The sequence below is a fragment of the Falco biarmicus genome, chromosome 6 (assembly GCF_023638135.1).
Source record: "Falco biarmicus isolate bFalBia1 chromosome 6, bFalBia1.pri, whole genome shotgun sequence".
In the NCBI taxonomy this organism is placed as follows: domain Eukaryota; kingdom Metazoa; phylum Chordata; class Aves; order Falconiformes; family Falconidae; genus Falco; species Falco biarmicus.
Genome location: NC_079293.1, coordinates 63,319,407 through 63,344,277, shown reverse-complemented (window position 1 = coordinate 63,344,277; position 24,871 = coordinate 63,319,407). Strand labels below are relative to the sequence as shown.

The 24,871-nt window shown below is 38.8% G+C and overlaps 1 protein-coding gene across 1 annotated transcript; it reads right to left on the bottom strand.

Annotated features, from left to right (window-relative positions):
- On the bottom strand, positions 1–23,865 carry HDAC2 (histone deacetylase 2). Its single transcript, XM_056343770.1, has 14 exons — positions 23,671–23,865; positions 16,305–16,417; positions 15,719–15,836; positions 14,697–14,771; positions 14,264–14,402; positions 12,121–12,262; positions 8,387–8,479; positions 8,173–8,281; positions 6,579–6,719; positions 4,582–4,690; positions 2,389–2,519; positions 1,380–1,535; positions 588–645; positions 1–381 (listed from the first exon to the last, which is right to left on the bottom strand). The coding sequence occupies exons 1-14, from the start codon at positions 23,720–23,722 to the stop codon at positions 351–353; spliced, it is 1,467 nt and encodes a 488-aa protein (XP_056199745.1). The 5' UTR covers positions 23,723–23,865; the 3' UTR covers positions 1–350.
- Positions 23,866–24,871: the final 1,006 nt, after the last annotated feature.

Sequence of the window (24,871 nt, the reverse complement as noted above, 5' to 3'; positions counted from 1 at the left end):
TACAATTTTTTTTTTTTTAATAAAGATAAAATTACAAAAAAGGTAAAATCAGCTCAGGAAAGGCAAATTACTTTAATAGATCAGTTTAGACATTTAACATAATAACTCACATCCATTTTTAAATACTATTACATAAAGCATGGTGAAGAAAGGAATTTCTGCCTCATAATTAGAAAACTCACAATACAACTTGCCAAAAACCAGAACAAAGCCGTTTGAAAATAAATACGGTCCATGCCAAATAGTACAAAATGAAATCAGCAGTCTCTCTCAATACGAAAACTTTTCTTCTTTTAGGTATTCTCCAACTCTAGTACTATGTTCTGCAACTGATGAGAGGCTATCTTTGTTCAAGGATTGCTGAGCTGTTCTGATTTTGCTCTGTAAAAAGGCAAAAATAAACATTAAGGTGTTTCATTTTTTCAATTAACTGTTGTAGAAATGCAGTTTTTAATTACAACTGTCGTAAGTCTAAAATATTTAGTATTATGAGGAATTGAAAGTGATCTCTAAAGAATTTAATATTATAAAGTACTGATTTAAGAAATACTCTTCAAAAAGGTGACATTCATTATTAATTAGTTTACCCTTTGGTGTCTGTCTTTTCACCACTGCTGTCCTTGGATTTATCCTCCTCCTTAACATCTGAAAATTAACAAGATTTTAAATATATCAAAAGATGCATGAAAACCTTAAAATACCTCTGAAGAAAAAAGCATGACCAAGTTATATTTTTTTGTATATAGACTTACCAGGGGTAACTAACTTTTAAAATAAGTGACAGGTTACATATTAACATACAGTGTTGAATGCATCCATGCAGAGGAGTGATCTGGGCACAACACAGTGATCCAAAATACCTCAAGGCAAGGTCTCTCCTGACCGGCCATAATGACGGTATGAAGTTATGAGACCTGGATTTCCCCTGAGCTCCTTGTAGTAGTCTTGTAGCCCTAAGACGTAGCCTGGTCTTGGAAAAGTCAAGACTGCTTGGACCCCAGAACTCTATCCAGGCTCTGTTTCAGAGAAAACTAGTTGGCTCACCCCACAAAAGCAAACAGAACAAATGTCTAACATATTTAAAGCCAGAACCCCTTTTCATCCCCGTTTTCATTAAGCTATGCAAATCCCTGGCTCTAAGATTTCAAGCTTGTGGGGAAGCAACAATAACCCTTGGCTGAAAATACTATTCTAGTGTGAACAGCTGTATCTTGAAACAGATTAATTTAAAATAGATGCTTTAAATATGAAGGGGCGGGGGGGGGGGGGAATCCATCATCTCAACAACTGATTAACTGTTAACAGAAAATGCATTTTTCTCCTGGCAGAATTGACATTTGCATTCTAAAATATAGGATGAAATCACACCAGAGTCCTACCTGCTTTTTTGTCCTCAGTCTCTTTTTTGTCTTCCTCTATCCTAGCCTTCTTTGCTCCTTTCTTATGATCTGCAACATTTCGTCGTCCACCTTCCCCTTCATCTTCAGAATCTGAAAATTCTTCATCGCAGGCTATGCGCTTATCAGATGCTCGAACTAGGATTCAGAGTTATAAAATTAACTGAGCATAAAGTCCAACTAAAAGAGGCCTAATAAAAAAGAACTATTAAGTTAAGCATGAGTAGTAATGTACTATAATTATTTAATGCTGATGAACTAAATTATGGGTAAAAATACTATCTTCCAAGATACTCTGTGACTCTCACCATGACTTCTGGAAACAGCTTTACAGAGAGACAGGGGAAGGGTGGGATTATTTTAACATGTGTCACATGAATTTCAAATACCGGAAACTAAATCACAGGAGAAAACATTACGGTTTCAACAGTTCAAAAATGAATAGTGCACCAATAAAAGATTATAGAATTATTCCAATCACCATCAAAAAAGGTTAAATGTGGCAGGAAACTCTTAGCTATAACAACTCATTGACCATACAAAGGCTAACAGTAATAAAGTGAAGGGTAGTGTTGCAAGTATGGAAAACCTCTCTCTCTCAATAAAAAAGCAAATAAGAGTCTTTGAAAACACAGTATCTCACTTTACGTCAAGGGGGAACATAGCTTCTGTCTTCTGCTATTCACAAAAAAAAGTTAAGTCCTGTATTCCTTTAGTTAGAATTCATCTGAGACTCCTGGAGTATCTGTTTTAGATTTGAAATAGCTAGAGTGGTCTTTCAGCACTTCTTTAGACCCTTTTAATAGGTTCAGATTTGTGCACAGGTACCATCTTAAGAACAGCAAAACTGGCAGACCAGTAGCAACTTTTTTTTACTCTGGAAACAAATTCACCAGTCTTCCAGTACTACACTGCTAGGACTAAGGTTCTAACATCTGAATCTAAAAAGACTCTACTTGGACACGCTCTATCTTAAACAGATATTTCTCACTAGAAATCCGTTTGTCTGGATCTTCTCCATCCTCATCTCCACTGTCTTCATGAACAGCATCTTCAGGAATGGCCTGCATCTGTACACCAGGTGCATGAGGTAACATGCGCAAGTTTTCAAATAAGCGTTGCCTGCAAGTAACAGACCAGGGAAGTTATTACTACACAGAAGTAGCATTTACTTGGATTTTGTATTAAATACTGAAAATTCTGCATTCAAAGTTAACTTTTCCATCCCTAACAGATCATTAGTATCCACACTGTACCTGACCATCATTTTCTTTGAACTTATTTTTAAACACTTATTTCAATCAACTTCAATCTTCAAGTCCCCACAGAGTCAGCACAAGTATGGCCCACTTGAGCTGAATGGAGTGACAGTATTACTCTGTTTATAATAAGTTGGGAGTATCAAGTTGGATAATAAACTATCCTCTAGGTTCTTAGAAATAAAGTCAGACACCTAAAGCATGAAGACTTCCCAACTGCGTGCAACAATGTTGTCAGCGTCAAAAGCGATATACCTGGTTAAGATTCCTCTCTGTTCTCCCTGAAACAGCCACTAAGAAGTTCTCTCCTGTTTAAGTAACCTGATGCAATGGACTCCACACTCCAAAGCACCACATGCAGGAACAGGAAGGACACTGCACTTATTCTTGAGATTCAAAACTATCGTTTCAAAGAAGTCCAAACAGAGAGAAAGGTTTGGCAAGCAAACATCAGCATTTGTAACAACTATCTTTGTATCCTCCTGCGCAACTGGTGCTTTTTTGGAATCCTTACAGTCTTTGCCTCTGTTCAAACCAGATGATCTGGCAAAGCAGTTTTGACAGCCCAGGGAGTCCCCTAAAGCTAGGTCTCTAGGAAAGCATACAACTAACTGAAGGAGGATCCTCTGAAATGATGGGTCGTTGGTCTTCTTGTGGGTTCTAATATGGGGATGCGAGACTGCACCTCTGTCAGCAGAAATCACACAATCTGTGTGCCCAGGGATGTGTTAAAAGAGCAAGTAAGTTTTGCAGACTAATAGTACCACAGAAGCTCAACAATACAAAATATACAGCAATCAGCCTGGCAGATGACCAGCTTGAGCACTGTGTTACTACAGAGAAATTTTGTAGAATTAAATCAATGCAAAATAGGTGGGTTTTTTTTCCCGTCACACATTATTAAAAACTAAATCACTTTGATTTGATTGCGTTTTATATATTTGTATTATGAACACCAATCACAGTCTATACAACAACCACTTCAAAAATTAGTATTTTAACTTCTCTGGTGAATTTTGCAATTTGACAGTTTTACAGGTTACAGCAGTACTGGCAAACTTATACAGCTAGTTTCACAGCTATTTTTAGTAACCAAATGAATTCCTGTGCACTGTTAGCAGCCTGTTAAACTTGGGGCAGGAGTGGGGGTTTAATCCTTTTAAACCCAGAAGAAGGACAAGCCAGAGTAAGCAGAGTGTACTTCAGGCTAACCAATTATCTCTTATCAGTCGAGTACAGAATTGATTGTATGCATCCATTACTCCATCCCTGAAGTAAAGTACTTGTTTACAATCAAAACTTCAGGATGTGAGGCGGAATAAACTAAGCATCAAAAGTGCAGATTAAAAACACACACCCACTTATAGCTTGGCAATGAACACTTCTCAAATGTGGATTTGTCAAACTGCAGTCACTCAATTGCCTGCACACATATTCACTATCTTTCCACAATTTTGGATGTCCAAGCTCACATGTGACTTTTTATTTTTACAGCTGACAGCCACAAAGAATGACAATCTCAGTTCATGTTTAGACACGGAGCTGAGAATTAGAAATCTTAATCATTACAGCATACCAGCTTATTTCCTGGTGGGATAAACTTTCTTCAAAATTAGAATGGGAAGCCAAGTAAAACAGTCATCTCGTTGGTTGCTGGAAAAAGTAAAAATCCAAGCTGGGTCTTAATTTTCGTATTTATAGTCACAGGACTTCATATGCATACATACCATTTGTAGAAACAGACTTCTAAAAAGTCCTTTTTCTTTCAGAAATGAAAACCATGTCAAATTTATTCAGTACTTATTTTTTATCTATATATATATATATAAAAATATATATGTATAACAGAAAAAGGCATACAATTAAGCCTCTGGAGGAATGTGATCCACATGACCTACTTGATAGATAAGGCAATCACTACTTACTTGATCTTCTCCATATATTCTGGTGTATTCTGATTAGTCATATTTGAAGGACTAATATGAAGCTTGAAGTCTGGTCCGAAATACTCAAAGTAGTCATTGTATGGCAACTCTATAAATTGAAACACAAAAGACAACTTCGTGACCCACCCAGAAAAGACTGTAAACTTTATAAATACAACAGTAGTTTTGATAAGATTTTAGTTACAGAACTACCAAAACTGAAGCATTCAGGTGAGCAATACTTAAGTACTGCCTGAACTGTCTGTTTTTCCTCTAAATTATTTAACAGATGAACTTACAATTTGCTGGGAAAATACAAAAAGCAGGAACAAGTTCTACTTTAATCATGTTAGAACACACACTGGTACAATATAAGTTAATAAATCTGGCAAAATAATTAAAAATGCTACTTCTGCAGAATAGAGAAGATCAACTGACAATTTCTTACAGCTGTTTTCAAAGTTAGTCCAGTTTGAAAGGTTTAAGTGAGCCATTCAAAATATTCCTTTAGTAAAACATATAATACGTTTTACTAGGCTGAAGATCACAGCTAGTTCAATACCCATGGCAAGTGCTGTGAAGTAGTTCACTGATGCCCATATCTGTCTGTTCCCTCCTTCCTCCACTATTTCTATTTTCACAGATAATGGTCTGTGACTGGACTGGGACATCTAATCACCAAAATGAAGTTGATGGAGACTTCATATCCAGGAAAACAGTACCATTTTATATTGAATCTCATATATGACACTATCTTCCCAGATAAAGTAGCGGAAATCTAAAACACATAGAACCCTTAAGAAACAAGACACTGAAATCCACTTCTAATGGAACCCTTTGTCTTGTTTCTTCACTTATGATTATTACAGGATAATTGTTCAGTGGATAGAAAGGAGACAGGAAGATTAAGTTGCTATTTCAACATTTAGAAATGCACTGTTATTTTTTGAAACAGATTAAAGATGACAATGACCCACAAAGTTGAGAGGAATGTTAAAAAATTAATAATCCCCCAAACTTCATATATATCCCTTGAATTGGACGTGCTAATGGAAAAAAAGGTCCCAAGATAAGGAAGTATTACTGTCTCTTCAAAAGCTTTGGCTGACAAAGAGTATATATTGACATGCAAGATGGAAAATATACATCTTGAAAGGTATTGTGCAATTATTCTTTTCTAACTGACAGCAGCGTTCCACTGTAGTCACACAGAAACACTGAATCCAGCAAGAGATACACCAATAGCAAAAGGTTATCACCAAAAGTGACTGATGTGCAACAGATCAGTCCAAATACCAATTTTATAAGAAGGCATTCCAAAAACATGTCCAGAAGAATATTTGGAGAGAAGTAACGTGCAGGATCTTTGGGGATGTTCCTCAGAGAGATTACTTCACTATTCAACTATTCAAAAGAAGTCTACCATTGGGTTTTTTTAATTTGTTTTTTTAAGATAGCTTGTATAGCCAAAATTGAGTGAAATGGAACAGTGAAAGTCATATACTTGCACAGTTACTTTTAAGCCATAGACACAATGAAGAAACAGTTGTTTTACTATGTAAACTGGACACTTGCATGCTCATTTGTTTCTTATTACTGCCATTCCGTGGTGACCAACTTACACAGGTCTATGTACAAAAAGCAGGTCTTTTGTTACAAGCAAAATGCAGTATATATACTGTCATACTGATGACATTCATATTAAAAATAGTTAAAAGCAAGGTTCCACAAGTTATACATGTTTTGAGTTTTCCAAAAAAGTGATCCAATCATTTAAAGCTTTTGCTAAGGCATAAAAAAAAGCACTTCAAATGCTTAAGTTTATTTAGTGCATAAGCTACTGAAAATTTCTTGGTTAAATCAGAACAGTAACTTTCTACATAGTTTATTCTAAACCGATGCATTACAGTTAGCTATGGAAATATTTGCTCTCTGTTCACTTAAGCCCTCCCATGATTACTTCTTAAAAGAATATTAATTTGGGTATTAACATTTACCATTAGGAATTTCACAGTCTAAGGCAACAGCAGTTTCGTATGTCCAGCATCGAGCAACATTACGAATCGTATATCCTCCTCCTCCTAACATCAGCAATGGCAAGTTAAAAGTCTTTACAACTTCCACACATTTCGCATGACCTGTCAAACACAAAAAGAGTTGACAGTATATGCAAAGTATCTATAAAACAGAAAAATATATAATGAACTATTTATTCAGATATACGCAGTCACACTTATCAAGTAAAACTGAATTGTTTCACGTAAACCAGAACTGCCTCCCCCTAGAGCTAAGCACAACCTCACAAGAAGTCAAGACCTACAGATTAGAAATGTACAAAACACACTGAACTTATCCACCCCAGTATTCAGAGGCTTTGCATGATGGTCTATGGCTGCTGTTCTGAAATGATCTTGGTATGTTTAGTGTTTTGTCTTTTCATAACAGATGTCAATACATAGTGACAAATCCAGGGACAATTTCTCAGTCAAATACAACAGGGGAAGGAGGGAAAATAGCAAGTCAGTACTCGGTCCTTTCTATTTCTAAATTTGAACCTGTATTTAAGGTTGCTAAGTCTTGCTTACAGAGTGAACTGGTGCCAAGACAGTACACACTCCAGGGAGATACAGCATACTGAAAGGCATCTGTAGGAGGTAGCAGCTCTCTTGGTTTCCAAGATATGTAAGATGGAAAAAAATCTGAGCTGTATGGGCAACTGAAGTAGCTTTGCCACCTGGTGCAAATCAAGAAAAGAACCCTGAAACACTGCAGACCCAACATATACTATACTGCATTTTGTCACCTACAAAACTAATTGCCTCATTAAGAAAACACAAAACCCAGAACATGAATGATTCAAACAGGCTGAATTCAAGGCTTAGCAAAATGTCAACACACATTTCATCACTTAATAATAATAACACTTAATAAAAATAAATAATAATAATTAAAAATTAATAGCAGCAATATTTATGTTGCTTGCTGAATTAGCCCAATTTTAAGAATCACACTTTTGGGTAGAAATGTAAGCAATACTAAAATAAATTAATTATTTAAAAGTTAAATAAAAATGAATGTTACCATGAGGCTCAGAGTAACAAGCACCACTAAAAATTTAACAATGCAGTGAGTATTTTCATTTCAGTAATACCTATTTTACACCCAACAAGGAGTTTGATGTTTAGCATCTGTAACCATACCACGTGAACCACTGGTTTTGTTATTTGCCCATTACAGTAAGTGTTGCAGTAGGATGACTGTTGTCATCCTGTCATTCCAAAACATTGCTTTAAAGCTACAGAAAGCCTGTGCATAGAAGGAAGGGAATCACTTGAGTGGCTAGGAAGAACCTAGGGCTTTCCTAGGGCTAGGAAACCCAAGCTTAACTTTTTTAGATGGACAGAAAGAAAGAGGCAACTTCTGGGTTTCTTTTGGCCACCCCGACATAGCAAAGAGGTGATTAATCATAGTAACGAACAAAATCTTTGTTCCTCCAGTCCGCATCATGCAAGTGTCTTGAAAAATAGTATGAAGGGTAGAGGTTTCTATTAAATAAAAAGTTAGACAACAAACAAACACTTTTCTGCTTACCTTTAACAGTAAGATTAAAGCACCCCAGCCTGTCACCAGACAGTGAATCTGCTCCACACTGTAATACCACAGCACTGGGCTGGTACATCTCCATTACTTTGGATATAATCTATAATCAAACAGTAAATTGTTAATTCACATTATGAAAAGAAATCCACAAAATGAAGCTAGTATCTTTCCAGAGAGCTTAAAAAAATAAAAAAAAAGTACTCACTGGTTTGAATATCTGTCCATATGATTCATCATCTATACCATCCCTCATTGGAAAGTTGACGGCATAGTATTTGCCTTTTCCAGCACCAATGTCCTGTAAGCAAAGATGACAAATGCTTCATTACCAATACAGAAGACATGATGGTATCATGGAAAAAACCCGCACAAGTCTGCTAAGCTATTTTGTACCAGTATTCATGTCTGCGAGGGAAAAGAGGTGAACTACCTTATTTGATTCCCACTCTCCCATAAAAATCATTTGAGTGTAGGAGCTGTACCAAGACTAAATTCGCAGTAAATACACTTGATTTTTTCTTAATTAAAAGACTTAAGACAAAAAGACAAAACCTAACTGATCAGTTTAACCTGGTAAAAGCAGTTAAGCAAAAACAAGCAAGAAAACCAAGAGCAGCAAGGTGATAGGCATTTTTTTTGGTGCTGTACAGAAGACTTGAACTTAAGAAGGTTTTTAAAAACTTTTTCTTTACTCCAAACATAGGATGAACTAGCTGCAGCAAAAGGAAAAGAAAATCAACTACAGGCCACTTACAGGCACTCTTGAAAAAACCCAAGACACTTAAACAAAAAAAGCCCTGTAACTTGCAGATTATTCTCAGTTCCATCAGGTGACAAGGCAGGAAGCACAGTAGTCAATCTTACCAGCTTTCCTAGACAACATATGTATTAAAAGAAAAAACTCTGCAAAGAAATCAAATTAATAAACCCTGAATCCATCCACTTCTGTTCTGATGATCAGCTTAAAACCTAAAGATCCCTGCCTGCCACACATTCCCATCTCTTCCCTTTAGCTCATCACCAAGACAGGCAGAAACTGATCCAGTTTACAGAGCAGTTCTCTGCCACTAATAAAAGTGCAGTGGGGAAGACAGTAAGATTTAACCTGTTTGGGTTTGACTATAAACTATTATCAAACATCAGCTCTGCAGAAAGAGCACACTTCAGGTCCAATGTAGTTGAAAAACTGCAAGTCACCAGTAGGATGGCCCAGGAATACAAAGACTGAACTCCTCAACACTACCTATTGGAAAGAGCAGACTTTTTCCTCTTCCTGAACAAAACCTCCTTAGCAGTGAATGCAACAGTAATGTGTCACTTCCAGTAACAAACTTTTATTGTGGGGTGGGGGAAAGACACAGATGGGCATGGAGATGGGACAAATGGCCCAATGCAGCATAAACACCATGCTAACAGCTGACTTTTTTTTTTTTTTTTTGTTACAGCACATTATTAAAATTTCATAGTATTGCAAGATGAGTGACACTGAAGACCCCTGCTGAACTCAGCTCTGGCTGACTGGAGGGATGACAATTACCCAGAAATCCCCAAAATCTCCCCTCCCTAGACTTTTAGATGCTGATTTTTCTCACGTGATAAAGCCTTGTTTTCCAGATTTTTTTAAAAAAATCATTAAATCAATCTCAGAACACAGTAAAGCCAAACGTTCACACAATTTCCAACTAAACTGGGTAATTGCACTGGTTATAAACACTGAAGAAACAATATAACATTCTGCTAGCTGCCCATTCATCAACAGATCAAATTTCCTCACAGAACCTGGGCCTCTAGGTAGCACTACTCTCAACTGACCTATCTACGCATATGTAAGACAAGATTAGTGCTATCACGTAAGATGCGTAGAAAGTCAACTTACCAAGGACACTGAAAGTTCAAACTGCACAATACCTTCAGTAGAAAATGGATGACTGCAGCTGAACTAGACAACCTCCAGACACAACTACACTGATGGAGCTGCAATCACAAAATCATCAGCTGATGCATGATTTGTTCCTGCATCAAATAAGTGGTAACCTGATCAGTAAACTAGATCAGCTAACTAAAGAATTACAGAAACAAGCTTGAATGGAGCCCACTGACAAAAACAAAGACAAGATTTGGCTGTTAAAGTTGATGTAAGTAACCAGTAATGGCAGGCAGATCAAGTTGAACAGAAGCCAGCAGTACAATACCAGTCTCCAGGAGGAATGTTGACTTTTCAGAGAATTAGTTCTCCCTTTAGTTCAATTAGCTTTGCAAGCTCTGGAGATAGGAAAAAGCTAATTTTTTTTTCCTATGGGGGCATAATTGCAATAAAGCCTGCTGTATGCAGACAATGCTCATTTCAAAATACTAGCTAGCAGCACAGAATAAAAGTTACCATGCCTGAGGTACTGTTTGTCACTGACACTGTGTTAAAAACATCGCAATAACATACAATATTCTTCTATTTATTTCAACTGCGTTATCTTTAAATTCTTTGTCCTGGGTGTGGTGAGGTGAAGAGTCCATAAAGTTCCCTGTCAACGGGACGTGCCGTTTCTAAAACCCCAAGATATCTAACCCTTCAAAAAAAAATTTCTAGCTAAATTCAGTAACAACAGCTTGTCATTATAAACATCCTGATCTGAGCTGCTTTTTGTTTGAAACAGCACTACCACCTTGTGGCCACTCAAGTTAAATCACATGGATAAAAACTGCCTCATCCGATTTCTACCTCAATCAATTTAGAACGCAATCTAACAGAATCTAATAACCATAATAACATTCAGCTCCAACAACTAAACTGAAATGAATGCTTAGCACTCCACTGATTTAAAGCTCAACTTTCATTTACTCCTGTGCCCTCTGGGTATCATCAGCACACTGGGGAGCACACATTTCAGGAACATTAGTAGAAACACAAATATCCACATCTCTTGAATCAATTTAAAGATAGTAGTAAAAGTGTGTATTCTTCCCCAATGCAGCATTTTTGTAGGTCAACTTTTTAGAAGTGTTTACAATTTTTTAAAAAATTACTAACTGTACTAATGTACAAACTTGCTAATACCAGAGAAGTGACTTATCCTGGAAGTGCCTCTGATAAAAAGGTTTCATGCAAGAGTTTGAAACTAGGAATATAATACTTAATACTTGAAATACTCTTTCAAATTGTGAAATGGAACAATCTCCTGTTCTAATGGACAAGAGTATTACACAAGGAACAGCTAACTTACTTAAAATCAATATGAAGGGCCAGGAAAATTGGTTTCTATTCTCAGCTTTGCTAGAGACCTTACAACAACTTAAATGATAATTCTTCACAGGCTAATGCTCCCTCCCTCAAGCTAGCTATAAGACTCAGTGCACAACTGTCTGTGGGGCATGCTAAAGTTCTTCAGCAGTAGGCATTATGAGAATTCAAAACACACTTTATGACATAAGAAATATTACAAAACCAATCCAACTGTATTACTAGTGAACAGAACTGTAAATTCAAGTTGCAACCGAGGCTTTGTGACTATTAACACACTGGCACAAAGTTACTCTAAGATCTGAAGTAAGTTTTGAAGCCATGTGATCTCCAAACAGCTACTTCTCGTACATTCGCAGAACTGAAACGTACAGATAATTGATACACCACTCTGTCTTCCTAGAGACATTTCCAAAAATCTCAGTGAACTAAGATGACTACACATTTAAACTAAAATTTTGGAAAATATATCCAAAAGTAAAGGCGTTGATTTCATGTAGAAGTGAATAATCTACTTCCTCACCATCCTATATTTTTTTCCTAAGGTTCTTCAATGAATCTATCGCTTTAGACTACGTATTTCCTGAAAACTTACTGCTGTATATTATTACTGGACATAGTTATTGTCACCTAGTACTAACTACCTACAAGGAAGAGATTAAGAGGCAATTTATCACCTAAAGAAATTTCATGGTCAACCTTACCCTAAGATCCCCTGTGCCTGGAAAATATTCACCATACTTATGGAATGATACTGTCATGACACGGTCTGTGGTATAAAATGCTTCTTCAACACCATCACCATGATGGATATCAATATCAATATACAACACTCTTTGGTGGTACCTAGGAAAAAAATATGAGAAACCATTATCTGTTATGTTCATAATATACTGACTCCTAACAAGGAAAAACCTAATGAAAAAACCCCAAGCAAACACCAAAATCCAGGATTATGATAATTTTTATGATTTTGGTCGAAGTGATCATATGCTCTTACAATTCTCAGCAGTCTAGATAATAATGAAAATGTTTATCTTCATCATTTAAGTATGTAATTTATTTAGTAATTGTTCCAAGTTATCTCACTTCACAGAAGCTGTACCTTGTGTTTCTGTTGACACCACTTTCTGCTCTCCACATCTGTTGAACTTGCCCCTTTAACAGGGCTTTTCTTTCTGCCTTCTCAATAGTTGCCCCACACAGTCTGCACTGAAACATCTCTTAGGCACTATGCTGTTTGAAGTGTGCACAGGAGCAGCAATAACCCACGTTCCATAAGCCCGCAAAAAACCCACACTTCTTTTCTATCGACTTTTCTTCTTCACTTCTGCAGCCTGTCAAGATGGGCACTTATCTCCAAGCGTATCACACTATTAACAAGAAATTATTACACTACTGCTCAGCATTTCCTTAAACACTGCAAATTTCAGCTCAGTTTGAGATGGATAAAGAAATTAGTTGTTTGAAGAATCAAGAGTGTTGGAAACAACAGTAAGTATCCCTTATGTTCTTCAGTAAGAAACGAAGTCTTATCAACATCAGAAGACACATTTTCATCATGCTTTGCATAGTGCTACAGAATGTGAGTCTGAGCAGCCATAATTTCAGGTGGACTTGGATTTTTCACTGAATAAGACACTGAATAGGATGTTTTTATGGTTACATATTCTATAACTATTTGAAAGTTTCCTTCTTTCACACACACATTAAGCTAAAAAATTCAAGACAAGACCACAGTAAACCACACTACTTTTCTTAGACTGCAGAGTCAGATCCTGAATATATGGTGTACATTAAAATGAATGTCTCAATATGTTAATATTAACTACTTGTCAGTGTCTTTAGAAACTTTTTCCATCTTTAAAAAACACTTCCAGATTACAGCTGCTTCACCCATCCCTCACCAGCAGACTCAGCTATTCCATTCACAAGAGTCAAACACCTAGAATACTTTTGTAATAAATGAGATTTATGTGTTATTACAAGGGATACACTCCCCTGAAGCAGTGCAAGTAACAGCCAGGATTTGAAATTTTAGTGAAGCATTACTGCTTGAAGTTAATTATATTATCACTTTTTCATTACTCCTCTCATTTTTTATTTTGCAGTCACAGCAGCACAGCTGTTATTTCATTATTTATTCATAACAGTGACATTTATTCATGTAACAATCCAAGGAAGCTTGGTGCATGATCTTCCCTGAATATTCCTGTTTGGTTTAGTAATGATAGGAAACAAACAGGTATACTGAGAAACCAAACTGGTGTACTATTATTGTGAGCATGACGACTGCCCCAAGGGTCAGGGCAGTGCTCCATCTAGCCCACTATTCCCATGAGAGGAGATTAACGTTTACAGAAAGCATGTGAACCTGTACATTTTCTGAAGTTTGCTACCCAAGCACTTTCCCACCACCTAGAATTACAGCATATGGCTTTTTACAGGGGCCATCATTGCTTGGATCCTTAACATCCATTTACAGACCTCTTGTTCATGATTATGTCTAATTTCTTTTCTGAATCTGTTGTTGCTATCTGCTTCCTTCAGCCTCCTGTAGTAGCAAGTTCCAGAAGTTCACTATCCTCTGTGCAAAGATGTACTTCTAAATACTGTTTTAAACCGATCTGCTATTAGTTACCTTTTCAGCTTGCCTGCATTTTAGTTTAAACTTTTTGCTGAAGCCAAACCGGGCAGAGCTTGGTGCTTTCTTGATTGAAACTGTACGAGTTCAACAAGGGTTATGAAAACTCACTGAAATAATAATTACAATCCATATCTCCAAACATTTAAATACGTGAATTTGACACTTTCTACAATTTTATCTTGTTCCCATCATAAACTTACTTCAGTAATTCAAGGATGGCAAGCACAATATCATTGACATAACAGAAACCAGATGCTTCCGATTTCTTAGCATGGTGAAGTCCTCCAGCCCAATTAACAGCCATGTCTGTCTGTTGTCTGTTCAATTTTACTGCCCCAGCTGTAAAAAGACACAGACAAAAATGAAAGGAAATACAGTCAGATAAGCCTTTAAATCTGTTCCGTGAAATAGTATCTTAACTTTTAAATAAGTTGATTCTGGATCTCACCTCTTACCAGTACTGAGATACTAAATGTATCTCATATTTGACAAGCTTGTAACTGATATATGATTCTTATTTCTTAATAAAAACAACTTATATTTGCTTCAGTTTTACATATACTATCTAAGTTTTAAGTTGCTGACATAAACATAATAAAACTACACAATAGCTGGCAAACAACCTATACTTACCAACAGAGCCTCCTGTTGACAGCTGACAAAACTCAAACAGGCCATCAAATACAGGACAATCTTCTCCAACATTAACTGTGTGAGAAATGCATTACTTTTCAAAAACACCATTCCAACAGCATTGCTATATGAACAGATAATACTTACAGATGCAATACATAGTTCATTCAGCATTTTAACCACTACCCACCCCACCCCTCACCTCATTTTTGTCAGGCTACGTTTTAAATACTAAAAACAAAATAGTCTTTATAATCTAAGATGACTCTGAACTACTTATTTTTTTTTTAAGTTTCCATGGGAAGTTTGTCTCCCCATTAACAAGAAGTTAGATCATTTTTAGATTTTTGAAGAAGTGCTGATTAACATAGGCCATGTTAAGAAATGCACAATTACTTGAAAAAATAATTTGCTGAGAATAAGTTACAATACTGCCTTTTCAATCGATATAATAGCTATCAAATTGCATTCCTAACAGTACTTTGAGCCTATTCCTATAATTAAATAAATGAGTTAACAGAAAGGATAAACAGTGCATAATGTACAGTTTTTACTATCTCCCTCCAAGAGGCATGAGTAACTCCTTTTCTTGACTTAAACACATTTTCACACATTGATTTTTACTTCTCTACTCTTCTAAAAGCCATTCTTTTTCAGAAAGATTTTGCACTAGGAGAGATTTTAAGATACTTTTGCAAACAGCTCACAACTAAAGTTTATTCTATACACTAAGTCTACGGAAAGTATTATTTCACACCTAGAACACAACCTGTGATAAGGAAGGCAAAAATCCTTCCATAAGCTTAAAGAACAGTATTGCCAAAATGGCTGCTTTTAATAGAAAAGTCCCAAAATTAGTGTAGCTAAAGGCAGGTGCGTGTTACTCTTTTATAGTCTGTCTCTAACGCACTCACACCATTAAGCCATGTTCATACCTCTGTACTAGTGATTACTTAGCTTTAAACAATGCTAATAACCATCAAAGCATGTACACATAGATTTAGCCTGATGTTGACACTTACATCTCTGCATTTGCTTGCTGTACTCAGACATATTGTCAGGCCTTATTGATCGGAGAAATTTGATGTATTCATCACTATGGTACTTGGTCATTTCCTCAGCAGTAGCTTTGTGGGGTCTCTGATAACAAGAACAAGTTATAGAAATAATCAGAGTGCTCTGCAAAGTTAGCTAACAATTTGCTAAAACAGACAACTAAAGAAATCTCATCTACTTCGAAGGGAGAACAGTTAAACTGATAGTAGAGGTGTTTTACATAATGTAAGAGCTACTCTATTGTTAGTCTACAACTTGATTAATTTTTTGTGCAGTTACTCCAGTGTCACCCCGATGGTCCCTCAACACCCCCACCCTCCCAGTCATAACAGTACTGATGAAAATTCTCTGCTGGGGCTCTACCTCACTTGTTCCAGAGATGGACAGCAATTTGAAGTCCTTACCACTCATAAAATACTACTTCACTTCTAAGAGAGGTCTGAATACACTGTTTAAGTATTTTCTATTTCCACTTCTACTCATTTATTTGTGCGACAACACTTGAAGCCCTTTAAAAATAACTGCAGTGGACATTCCATTGCTTATACTCACATAAATTTCCATTTTTCTGTATAAGCCATAATTTAGCAGCAAGTTGTGGGTCATTCGGATCCTATGAGGTTTCATTGGATGCCCTTGTCCATAGTAATAGTTTCCGATATCACCTGTCAATGTTGCACAAATGAATAGCTATTCATATTGCAAAACTTTTCATTGCTACTTAAAAAGAATCATTCTGAGAAGGTAAGCAAGCAGGTATGATTCCAGAAAAAAAAACCAAAACAACAAAAAAACAAAAAACCCCCAACAGATAAAGGGACTACTGTCTTATTTCAAAAAGGCCATGAGGAAAACAAATTGTCCATAAAACGTATGTCAAAGCAAAGGACAAAACCGAGGCCGAATCTAACAACTTTACTACAAGCAGACAGTAGTGGGGGAGCAAAGATGCCTACAAGACATGGTTTCAAATCAAGAGTGAAGAAAACAGTGGGCCAGAACTGAAGAATAAAGTAATGGGAAACAGAACCAGAATTAAGAAGGGAGTAGAAACTACTGATGACACAGCCACATTATACCACAACAGAGACTGTAGTAAAGCCTAACGCTTTGCAGAAACTGATTTTAAGATACTGCCCTCAGCCTGCCCTTAACTACTAACCCTAGCAGTTAACATTCCAGAAGTTAGCTTCAAATCCATTGCTGCAAACAGTCATAAAAATTCCCCAGACACTTGCTGCTAGAGGTCCACAGTACCTTAACAGAACCCTGTAATCCAGACTAGCCCATCTCTGTCAAATTGGAGAGCAACTAGATACACAACTAAGATAACAAATTTGACAGTCATTTCCATAAAAAGAATGGCTGCTATCATGGGCTAATAAGCTTTGTCCCCAGCTCAGGTATTGTTAGAACATACATGCCTCCACTTTGAACACTGACATTCCCGAGACACAAACCATTTTAAACGGAACTAGCAGTCCATGTGTTTCTGGAAACACAGACAAGCCTATAATGTATGTCCAGTTGTCAATGGCTTTCAGCTGGAGAACTCCACAACAACTATCTGCAGTAGCACCTCTTTTCTTTTTGACCAAATTTCCTGGTAGGATTAGTGAACTTTACCTTATTGAATTTTTTACTTTTCTTTCACATCCTCCAACATGCTTTGCCTTGTTCACTGGGAATGAAAGAAATGCTATTTTCACAATGTCATACTATTTTACAAATGTTGTTAGTCAGAGGCAAGGAGCACCACTACAAAACAGCTTTAGTTTCATCTCTTTAATATGAGCTTCAGCTCAGGAGAAAGGGAAAACGTCAGCTTGCAGTAGCATTGCAAACCACCAAGAAAAGCAAGCATTACATTAAGATTCTAAGTCTCAAAGCATTCTAAAATCCAGCTTTCAAAGTGACAAGGAGAGTAAGGACACTTAGGAAAACAGATACAATGTAATTTAAGATGGGAGTTATCTAGGAAAAGAAAAAAAAAATTGCTTAACACCTAGCTCTTAGCCATCCCACAACAACTGAAATACCAAGTTTTAGTGTTAAGAACTTGGACCTACTCCTACCCTAGGTACTGAAGTGGAAGATTAGCATTTCCTTCAGTTACTAAGACTTGGAGTCATTATGGAGTACTTACAGATACTTACTGCAAGCCCGCAGTTTTGGTCACATGCAGGTCAAGAGCAAAAGTTATTAAGAGTATGACCACACTCCTTTCTGCCAGCAAAAACATTTCCAAGTGTTTTACAGAATGGTGCCTTACAAATAATGACCAGAAGATGGAAACCAACCATCTATTAGCCCTAATTTGCTTTATGAAGTTACTGTTAAGTCCCAGATTTACAAAGCTTCAAGCTAGTAAGAGTTTAACATTTTACAATTTTTAAGACAACAGTGACTTTCAGTAATGTGATGCTTTTAAGGAAACTTCATTTCAAATGCATTTGTGGCTTAAAGAATATGTATTTCATGCTTTCTTTTTAAACAGGTCATTTCAATGTTAAACTACTCAGCTTGTATAGTCATCACTGACACTTTACTCAGAATACTGATGAACAAGGAAACAGACAATTAAGAATGATTTTCTATCGCACGTATAATGTAAGATTTGTTATTTTCCCTTATGTAAAAAAACCAACCATTAACAAGCTTTCAAAATATATTTGCAACATATCCTTTGATATACTGCAATTAATCAATTAAACATTCAAAATGAAGCATATTCTACATATCATAGACTGCAGTGTACACTTAAACTAAAAATATAAATCAATCAATAAATTAAACATATCTTTTAACTTTCGTTTTAGTTTTTACCAAAAAGGAGAACTTTTAAAAGAATTGGCAAGTTGGTAAATTTGATGGAAGCTTATTTAATCCAACAAAAGATCTGTGGGTGACTATCTGGCAGAAGAATATTGATTCTTTCATATTACAGGTCAGTAGTAATGACTAACAATAGATAGCAATATAATATACTTTAGTAACAGGCAATACCATTTACATCTTTCAGGTCTTAGCATCACCAACAAAAAAGGGTTTTGGCATTAGCCTCAAAAAAAAAAATTCAAATGAAGGGACAAAAAGCCCATTAAGTTTCAAGAGACTGTCGTGATATGTATGTTGGCAGAGGTAGGGAAGGAAACGGTATACAAGAGGTTCCTCTTTCTTCATTAGTACCTTGATTTGCCGCCAACATCACATCACAAAAGGGACTCACCTTGGAGACATCATCCTGTGGTGAAGGCAAAAGTGTCAGAATTCTGTCTCTCCTCCTTTATTCATTGAAGGAAAACGTGCCCTTCTTGGTACAAACACTTCAACCACTGATCCTGAAACCTGTGTCACTCCTTCATATATCACAGCCTTACTGGAGTACTTTGGGGAGAAAAGCAAGGTGTACCAAGAGCTAGTGTGTGCAGGGATGGGACACCTCCCTCACTGATGGAGCTAAAAAGCTCTGCATGTAATGCCAGGCTAACTCTGACTAGAGCACATGTATATACAGAGTGGGTACAGCGAGGCCAAGTGTACAAGACTAGTATTGCAGATAGTATGAATACTTCATGCTAAACTTTTAAATACAAATGCAAAAATCATACAGAAGTGTTACAAGCATATCTGGTATCCCTTACCAGTGTGGGTGCACATGGAAAGTGCAAAAGAAAAAAACATAACTGAAAGATGAAGCAGAGGGAAAAAAATGCAAAGTAGCATATGCAGAAAGTTGGCAAATCTATGAATTGTTCACAGCAAGGCTTCAAAGACTGAAATTTAGTGTTTTATAGCTCACATTGAGAGGTAACAACATAATCTCCAAAAAATTGAGTCCTTACATAAAAAGGGATGAACCAAGTGCCAATTTAATACTAGCATTAGTTTACTGTCCTGCACTGTTCAGCATGTGATGCAAAATGTGGTAATACCAACAAACGACCAGAAGACCTACATGAAAATTAAGCTGTTACACTGTCATGTTCTGGGTTCACACAAGAACAATATTACTTCTTAATTCATACAAGTTACTCACCTACATTCTGAAGAGAGCTACCAAATAAAAATAAATCCACAGGATTCCTTTGATGAATATAAGTTTTAGACACTTCTCTATCTGAGACTTCAGCAAGGTCTACAGATGTTAAATATTCTAATATACAGAAAATTACAAGAGGCTACAGGACCTAAAGGAACTTCAATTACATCTAACAAACATACCCAACTAACAAAAGCTGCTATGTCTCCAAAAAAGTGCATCTCTTTAGTTACTAAGATACATAGAAAAATAACACCTTTAAATTAACCCATTACAAAACAGTCTTAAAAGCCTGAACAAAGAAGCAAGATATGACACTTACCTTTTTTGATACTTCGTAATTTGTAAGTTACATTACTTTGTAATTTTGATACAGATAAATTATGTTAATTGACTAAATATCTCCGCTTACTTTAAGTACAGTTATCATGAAATCATGAGGTGTTTCAGAACTGCACTAAGTGCAGAAACTTAACCGCTACAATGGAAACCACATTTTTTAAAATAAATAAATCTTAAGGGCAGTAGTTACATTTGGATTGACTTCTGCAATACTAACAAGTCAACTCACGTAAAAGGTGAACGTAAAAAAGAACAATGCCTGAACAGTCCAATAGTTATTCAAACAGGCCAAAAATTACTGCACTAGCATCTCAAGGCTTGGGGGTTTTGGTCTAGTTTTTAAAATTAGGCAGCAGAAGACTAGCAAAGGTCTGACTTTTGAGCCCTGAGCATAGGTTGGACACCACTACTGTGTTTGGAAGCCACTGCACAAAGCATAGAGGCGTTTCCGTGAAACAGTTTAAGTCCATTCTACCTGCAGATGTAAGCCTTAACTAGAAGTGCTCATGTACTTAAACCATGTTTGAATATAGTAGCATACTGGTCCGTCAAAACAAGTTTAGTCTCATCTTTACGGGTGTAACCAACCACATTCTGATGCAGATCTCTCAAATTTTTGATGAAGGTAGAGCCTTTTGAACACCCACATTAAATTATGCACAAGCAGCAATCTAAACAATACTGCTAGTGCACTGGCATGGAATAAATATACTTATGAATTGTAACCATGCTAGCCGTGTAATTCTCCAGAACTGTACTTTGCTGTACAGGAACACAGAACTGGAAAGACTATATGGGTGCTGTCCTCCATACTATGGGTAACTACAACACATCAAAGAGGCCACTGAACTACCTGAGCCACATGCTGCAAGACTGTAGCAACAACCTGAAGATGCATGGCAAGAGGCTAAAAGTAAAAGCTACAATATCCTTCCATACATGGTTCTAAGCAGTGAGGAACAGACTTCGCTAAGCTGTGGCCATACATATTTTTTATAAATGCTTCTAGTCTTTATATATTTCAGATAGGACAACTAAAGTATTTTAATTTGTACATTTTATATTTTTCCCTTGTCACACTGGCTCAAATTTAAACAAAATTCCTGACCTGAGCACGCTCAAAAGCAATGCAAATTCTGCAAACTGTATGTAGCTGACAGCCTATTACAAACAAAAAAAGAAATCTACCCAATGTTTATTGGTTCCAGGTACAGTGTGAAGGCTATTAAAACTGTTAATTGTCAGAAAACAACAACAACATACACTGAGAAATCTGGGTGACAAGCTAATTTAAAAAGGCAACTTTAGATCACAATCACACCAAGTTTCACAAAAGGCATGTGGGAATTTATTGTGTCTCAGAAGATGTGTATATATGCTTCTAGTACTTTTCCACAATTTTTAATGTATACTTTTTTAAAAGATGGTCATTTATTTCAGTTATGACATCCTTGGAGATATACTGCTATCTCAGCTGTGTGCCTGAGGTATCTCTACTTGTTGTTTTTGGATTGTTTAAGGCTTTGAACACTCCCTTTGCTTTGATTCAAGACTTTGCTGGTACAACATAGTTACAAAATACTCAGAATTATCAGATGAACCACACATTAGCATTAGAAATATTCACTGGGGGTATTAACTCTAAAATTTCTTCTAACTCCTCTATTTACAAAAGAAGTGTAAAACAACTGTTGGCTTTGGCAATAAAGAATAAATAAGACATCAAAAACATTCCAATAATTTGTTACATGGAAAGCACTCTTCTAAACACACTTTTACCACAGATACTCTTTTTCTCTACATTATTGTTAACTGCATTTATCCTAGTCTACATATTCAAGCAAGATATGAGCTACAACTGCTTTAAGTCGCCATTATCCTGACACCTCCAAACTTCCTCCTTCTCCAGCTTCTCCCCTCTCTTCACTAGCAGTTTTTTGGCTGTCAAGGGAGTCTGATACTAGCACCAAAAAGTACCAAAATGCAGGGATAACAGAAAAACTGAAGATATCTATGTTTAGTAAACTACAGCCACTTGATTTTATTAAAAAAAAAAAACAAAAAACCCAACATACTGATTAAAAGAAACAAAACCATGAAAACGTTTGCAGAGAAAAAGCTTCTAAACTATCACTGCAGTCTTCCTTTCAACAAGGTGAAAAATGATTCCTCTTCCCTAGGAGGAGTAAAATCCCAGCCTCACCAAAATTATCCCTAACAGGGGCCTCCTTTCCCCTTTAGGCTGAACAAAGAACCAGAGCTAGCAACAAAGAGAAGGGGGCGGCAACCACCACTCTGCCTCCTCTAGTGTGGTAAAGAAACCAAGACAGGCCCCACAAGATCTGCCATTTCCAAAGAATGGTAGATTTGTTACAGCAAGAGACAGCTTTGATATCTTAGTGGGTTTAGCCATTCGTCTTCATTTTCAAAATGGTGAAAACACCATAGCGCTACGGCCGAACAGCCTCAACCTCCATCTCCTGGCTACTACCAATACCAGTCTCAGATACCAAATTAAAGGATTGTTGTAACAGGAGACAATTTTTAAAAAGGAATAAATAAAAAAAATTAAAATCTCTTAACTAACCTGACCAACGAGTTTACCCTCTCAGTACAAGAAAGGAAAAACAAATGCAAACTCAAGAAGAAAATTAAAAGTTCTCACTGCTGTGGCCAGAGAGAACCACAAACAAGTTACTGCAAATAGCAGAAACCAGCACAAGCTTCATGTACTTTTTCGACATGACTGACAATGTAGATCACAAGTCACCGTGTCCTCATCAGAGAAGTCTGCAAACTTAGAAGGCCTGCAAGCAACTCGAATTTCACTATTATTAAACACCCACGCAGGCAACTTTCGTGTTTTGCTAGAAGAGAGGCTCGCGGAAGCCAAACCCCCGCCCTGATGCATGTTCCCTTGGGGGGGGCAGAGTCCCCTGCCCCCTTCGCACACCCAGTCTCCGCAGGAAAGGCAGGGGAAGGCCTCAGAGCAAGAATCACCAGGTGCCGAAGCTACACATGGCCTAGACTTTTTTTGCAGGGGAGGAGCTAGACACGGCAGCGACTCCAACGCCTCTACGCTTAGCGGATAAAGGGGAGTGTCTCAACTTTTTTCTTTTTTTTTTTTTTTTTTTTTTTTTTTGAGAGGGGGGAAACAATAGACCAGCGTTCACCGCCAGGCCCGGCAGCCGCTCCGCGGCAGGCCAGGCAGTTCACGCACCTCGCCCGGCTCCAGCCCCCGGCTCCCGAACTCCCGCCGCCCCTTCCCGCTCGCCCGGCGGCCCGCGGGGCTCAGCCCCACGGCGGGGGGCGACTGCGCAGGGCCGATGGCGGGAGCGGGGCGCGGCGGCGCAGGTGGAGGCGGCGGGGACGCCCGGTCGGGGCCATCACGGAGCCGGGAGCGGGGCTCGTTCCGCGGGGGAGGGGGCGCCCACAATGGCGGGGGACGGGGTCAGGCCGCCCCAGGCGCCCGTTCCAGGGGCTCCCCCCACTCACACACACACACACGCGCGCTCCCGCGCCGGCCGCGCTCACCGTCATAATAGTAGCAGACTTTCTTCTTGCCGCCGCCCTGACTGTACGCCATAGGGCCGCCGCGCCGGGGCCGAGGGGAGGGAGCGGGAGGCCGAGGCGAGCGCCGAGCCGGCACGGAGGGAGGGAGGGGGCGGGAGAAGGCGGACGCGGGAGAGCGGGAACTCGCGACGCCGGGCCGCGGGCAGCGCGAGCGGGCCCAACCATCGGCAGTGGGAGGGGGGAGCAACCGGGGCGCGCCCAATCCGCTGCCGCCGGGGGAGGCAAGGCAGAGAATGTGCCGGAGAGGACGTGCGCGGGCGAGCGCGGGGTCTCGCCTGATTGTCCCCGCCCTTGTCGCTTAAGCACATATAAAGTCAGGGAAGGAGCCAGCGACGAGTCCCCATAAGCGAATTCTGGGAGGAAGCGCCTCCATCGCCAACCCGCTCGCCGGGCAGTGGTACGGCCCGGCAGCGGGCGTCCGGCTTTCTCCCCGCCCCTCAAGCGGAGCCGTGGTGGCGCATGCGCGGAGGGGCCGCCCGCCCCGTCCGGCGCCGTGCCGGCAGGGCACCGCATGGCGGCCCAGGCAGGGGGCGGGAAACCCTTCAGCACCGGCCGGCCGCCGTGCCCGGACCCAGCGGGCCCTTCCCCTGCTCCGCGCTGAGGGTCGCGGCGACTCCCCTCAGCCGCCCCCCGCGACCGGCCGGGGCCGCTTCCCGCCGCGGCTGGGCCGGCACTTCCCCTCGGGCCGCCTCCCGGGAGGGGCGCGGGGGCTGAGCACGCCGCGGTGTCGCGGCCTCGGTAGCGTGTGCCCCCGCCGTTGAGCGACAGGTCACGCATCAGCTGTTTTCCAGCACGAAACCGGTTTCTGTTGGCGGGTGTTTCGCATTTGATGTTTGGTTGGGTTTTTTTTCCCCGAGTATTGGGTGTACATACACTTTTTTGTTTGTTTATTAACGAGTATCTTGAAAAGTTACAGTAGAGGTGCCATTTTGCCCTTGTCTGAGGGGAGCTCGGCTGCTCACCCATCCACCAGGTACCAGAGGCAACAGGTGGCTGGAAGCAGGCTTTAGGCAGATGCAGGGCTGGCAGTTCCTGCTCAGTATCTGTATCATAGAAGGGGTTCAAAGCATCCTTAACAGTGTGCATAGGAATTACTTCTTCCAAAATTAAGGCATGCTACAGAAGGTGAAGGTAGTTGTGGTTTTATATCAAGGGCTCAACA

Excerpts from the sequence above, each read along its gene's own strand:
- HDAC2 (XM_056343770.1), bottom strand. The coding sequence starts at position 23,722 with ATGGCGTACAGTCAGGGCGGCGGCAAGAAGAAAGTCTGCTACTATTAT. Across the intron at positions 14,772-15,718 it reads CAGCAAGCAAATGCAGAGAT|TTAATGTTGGAGAAGATTGT; the intron begins GTAAGTGTCAAC and ends TTTCTCACACAG. Across the intron at positions 8,480-12,120 it reads CAGGCACAGGGGATCTTAGG|GACATTGGTGCTGGAAAAGG; the intron begins GTAAGGTTGACC and ends CTTTGCTTACAG.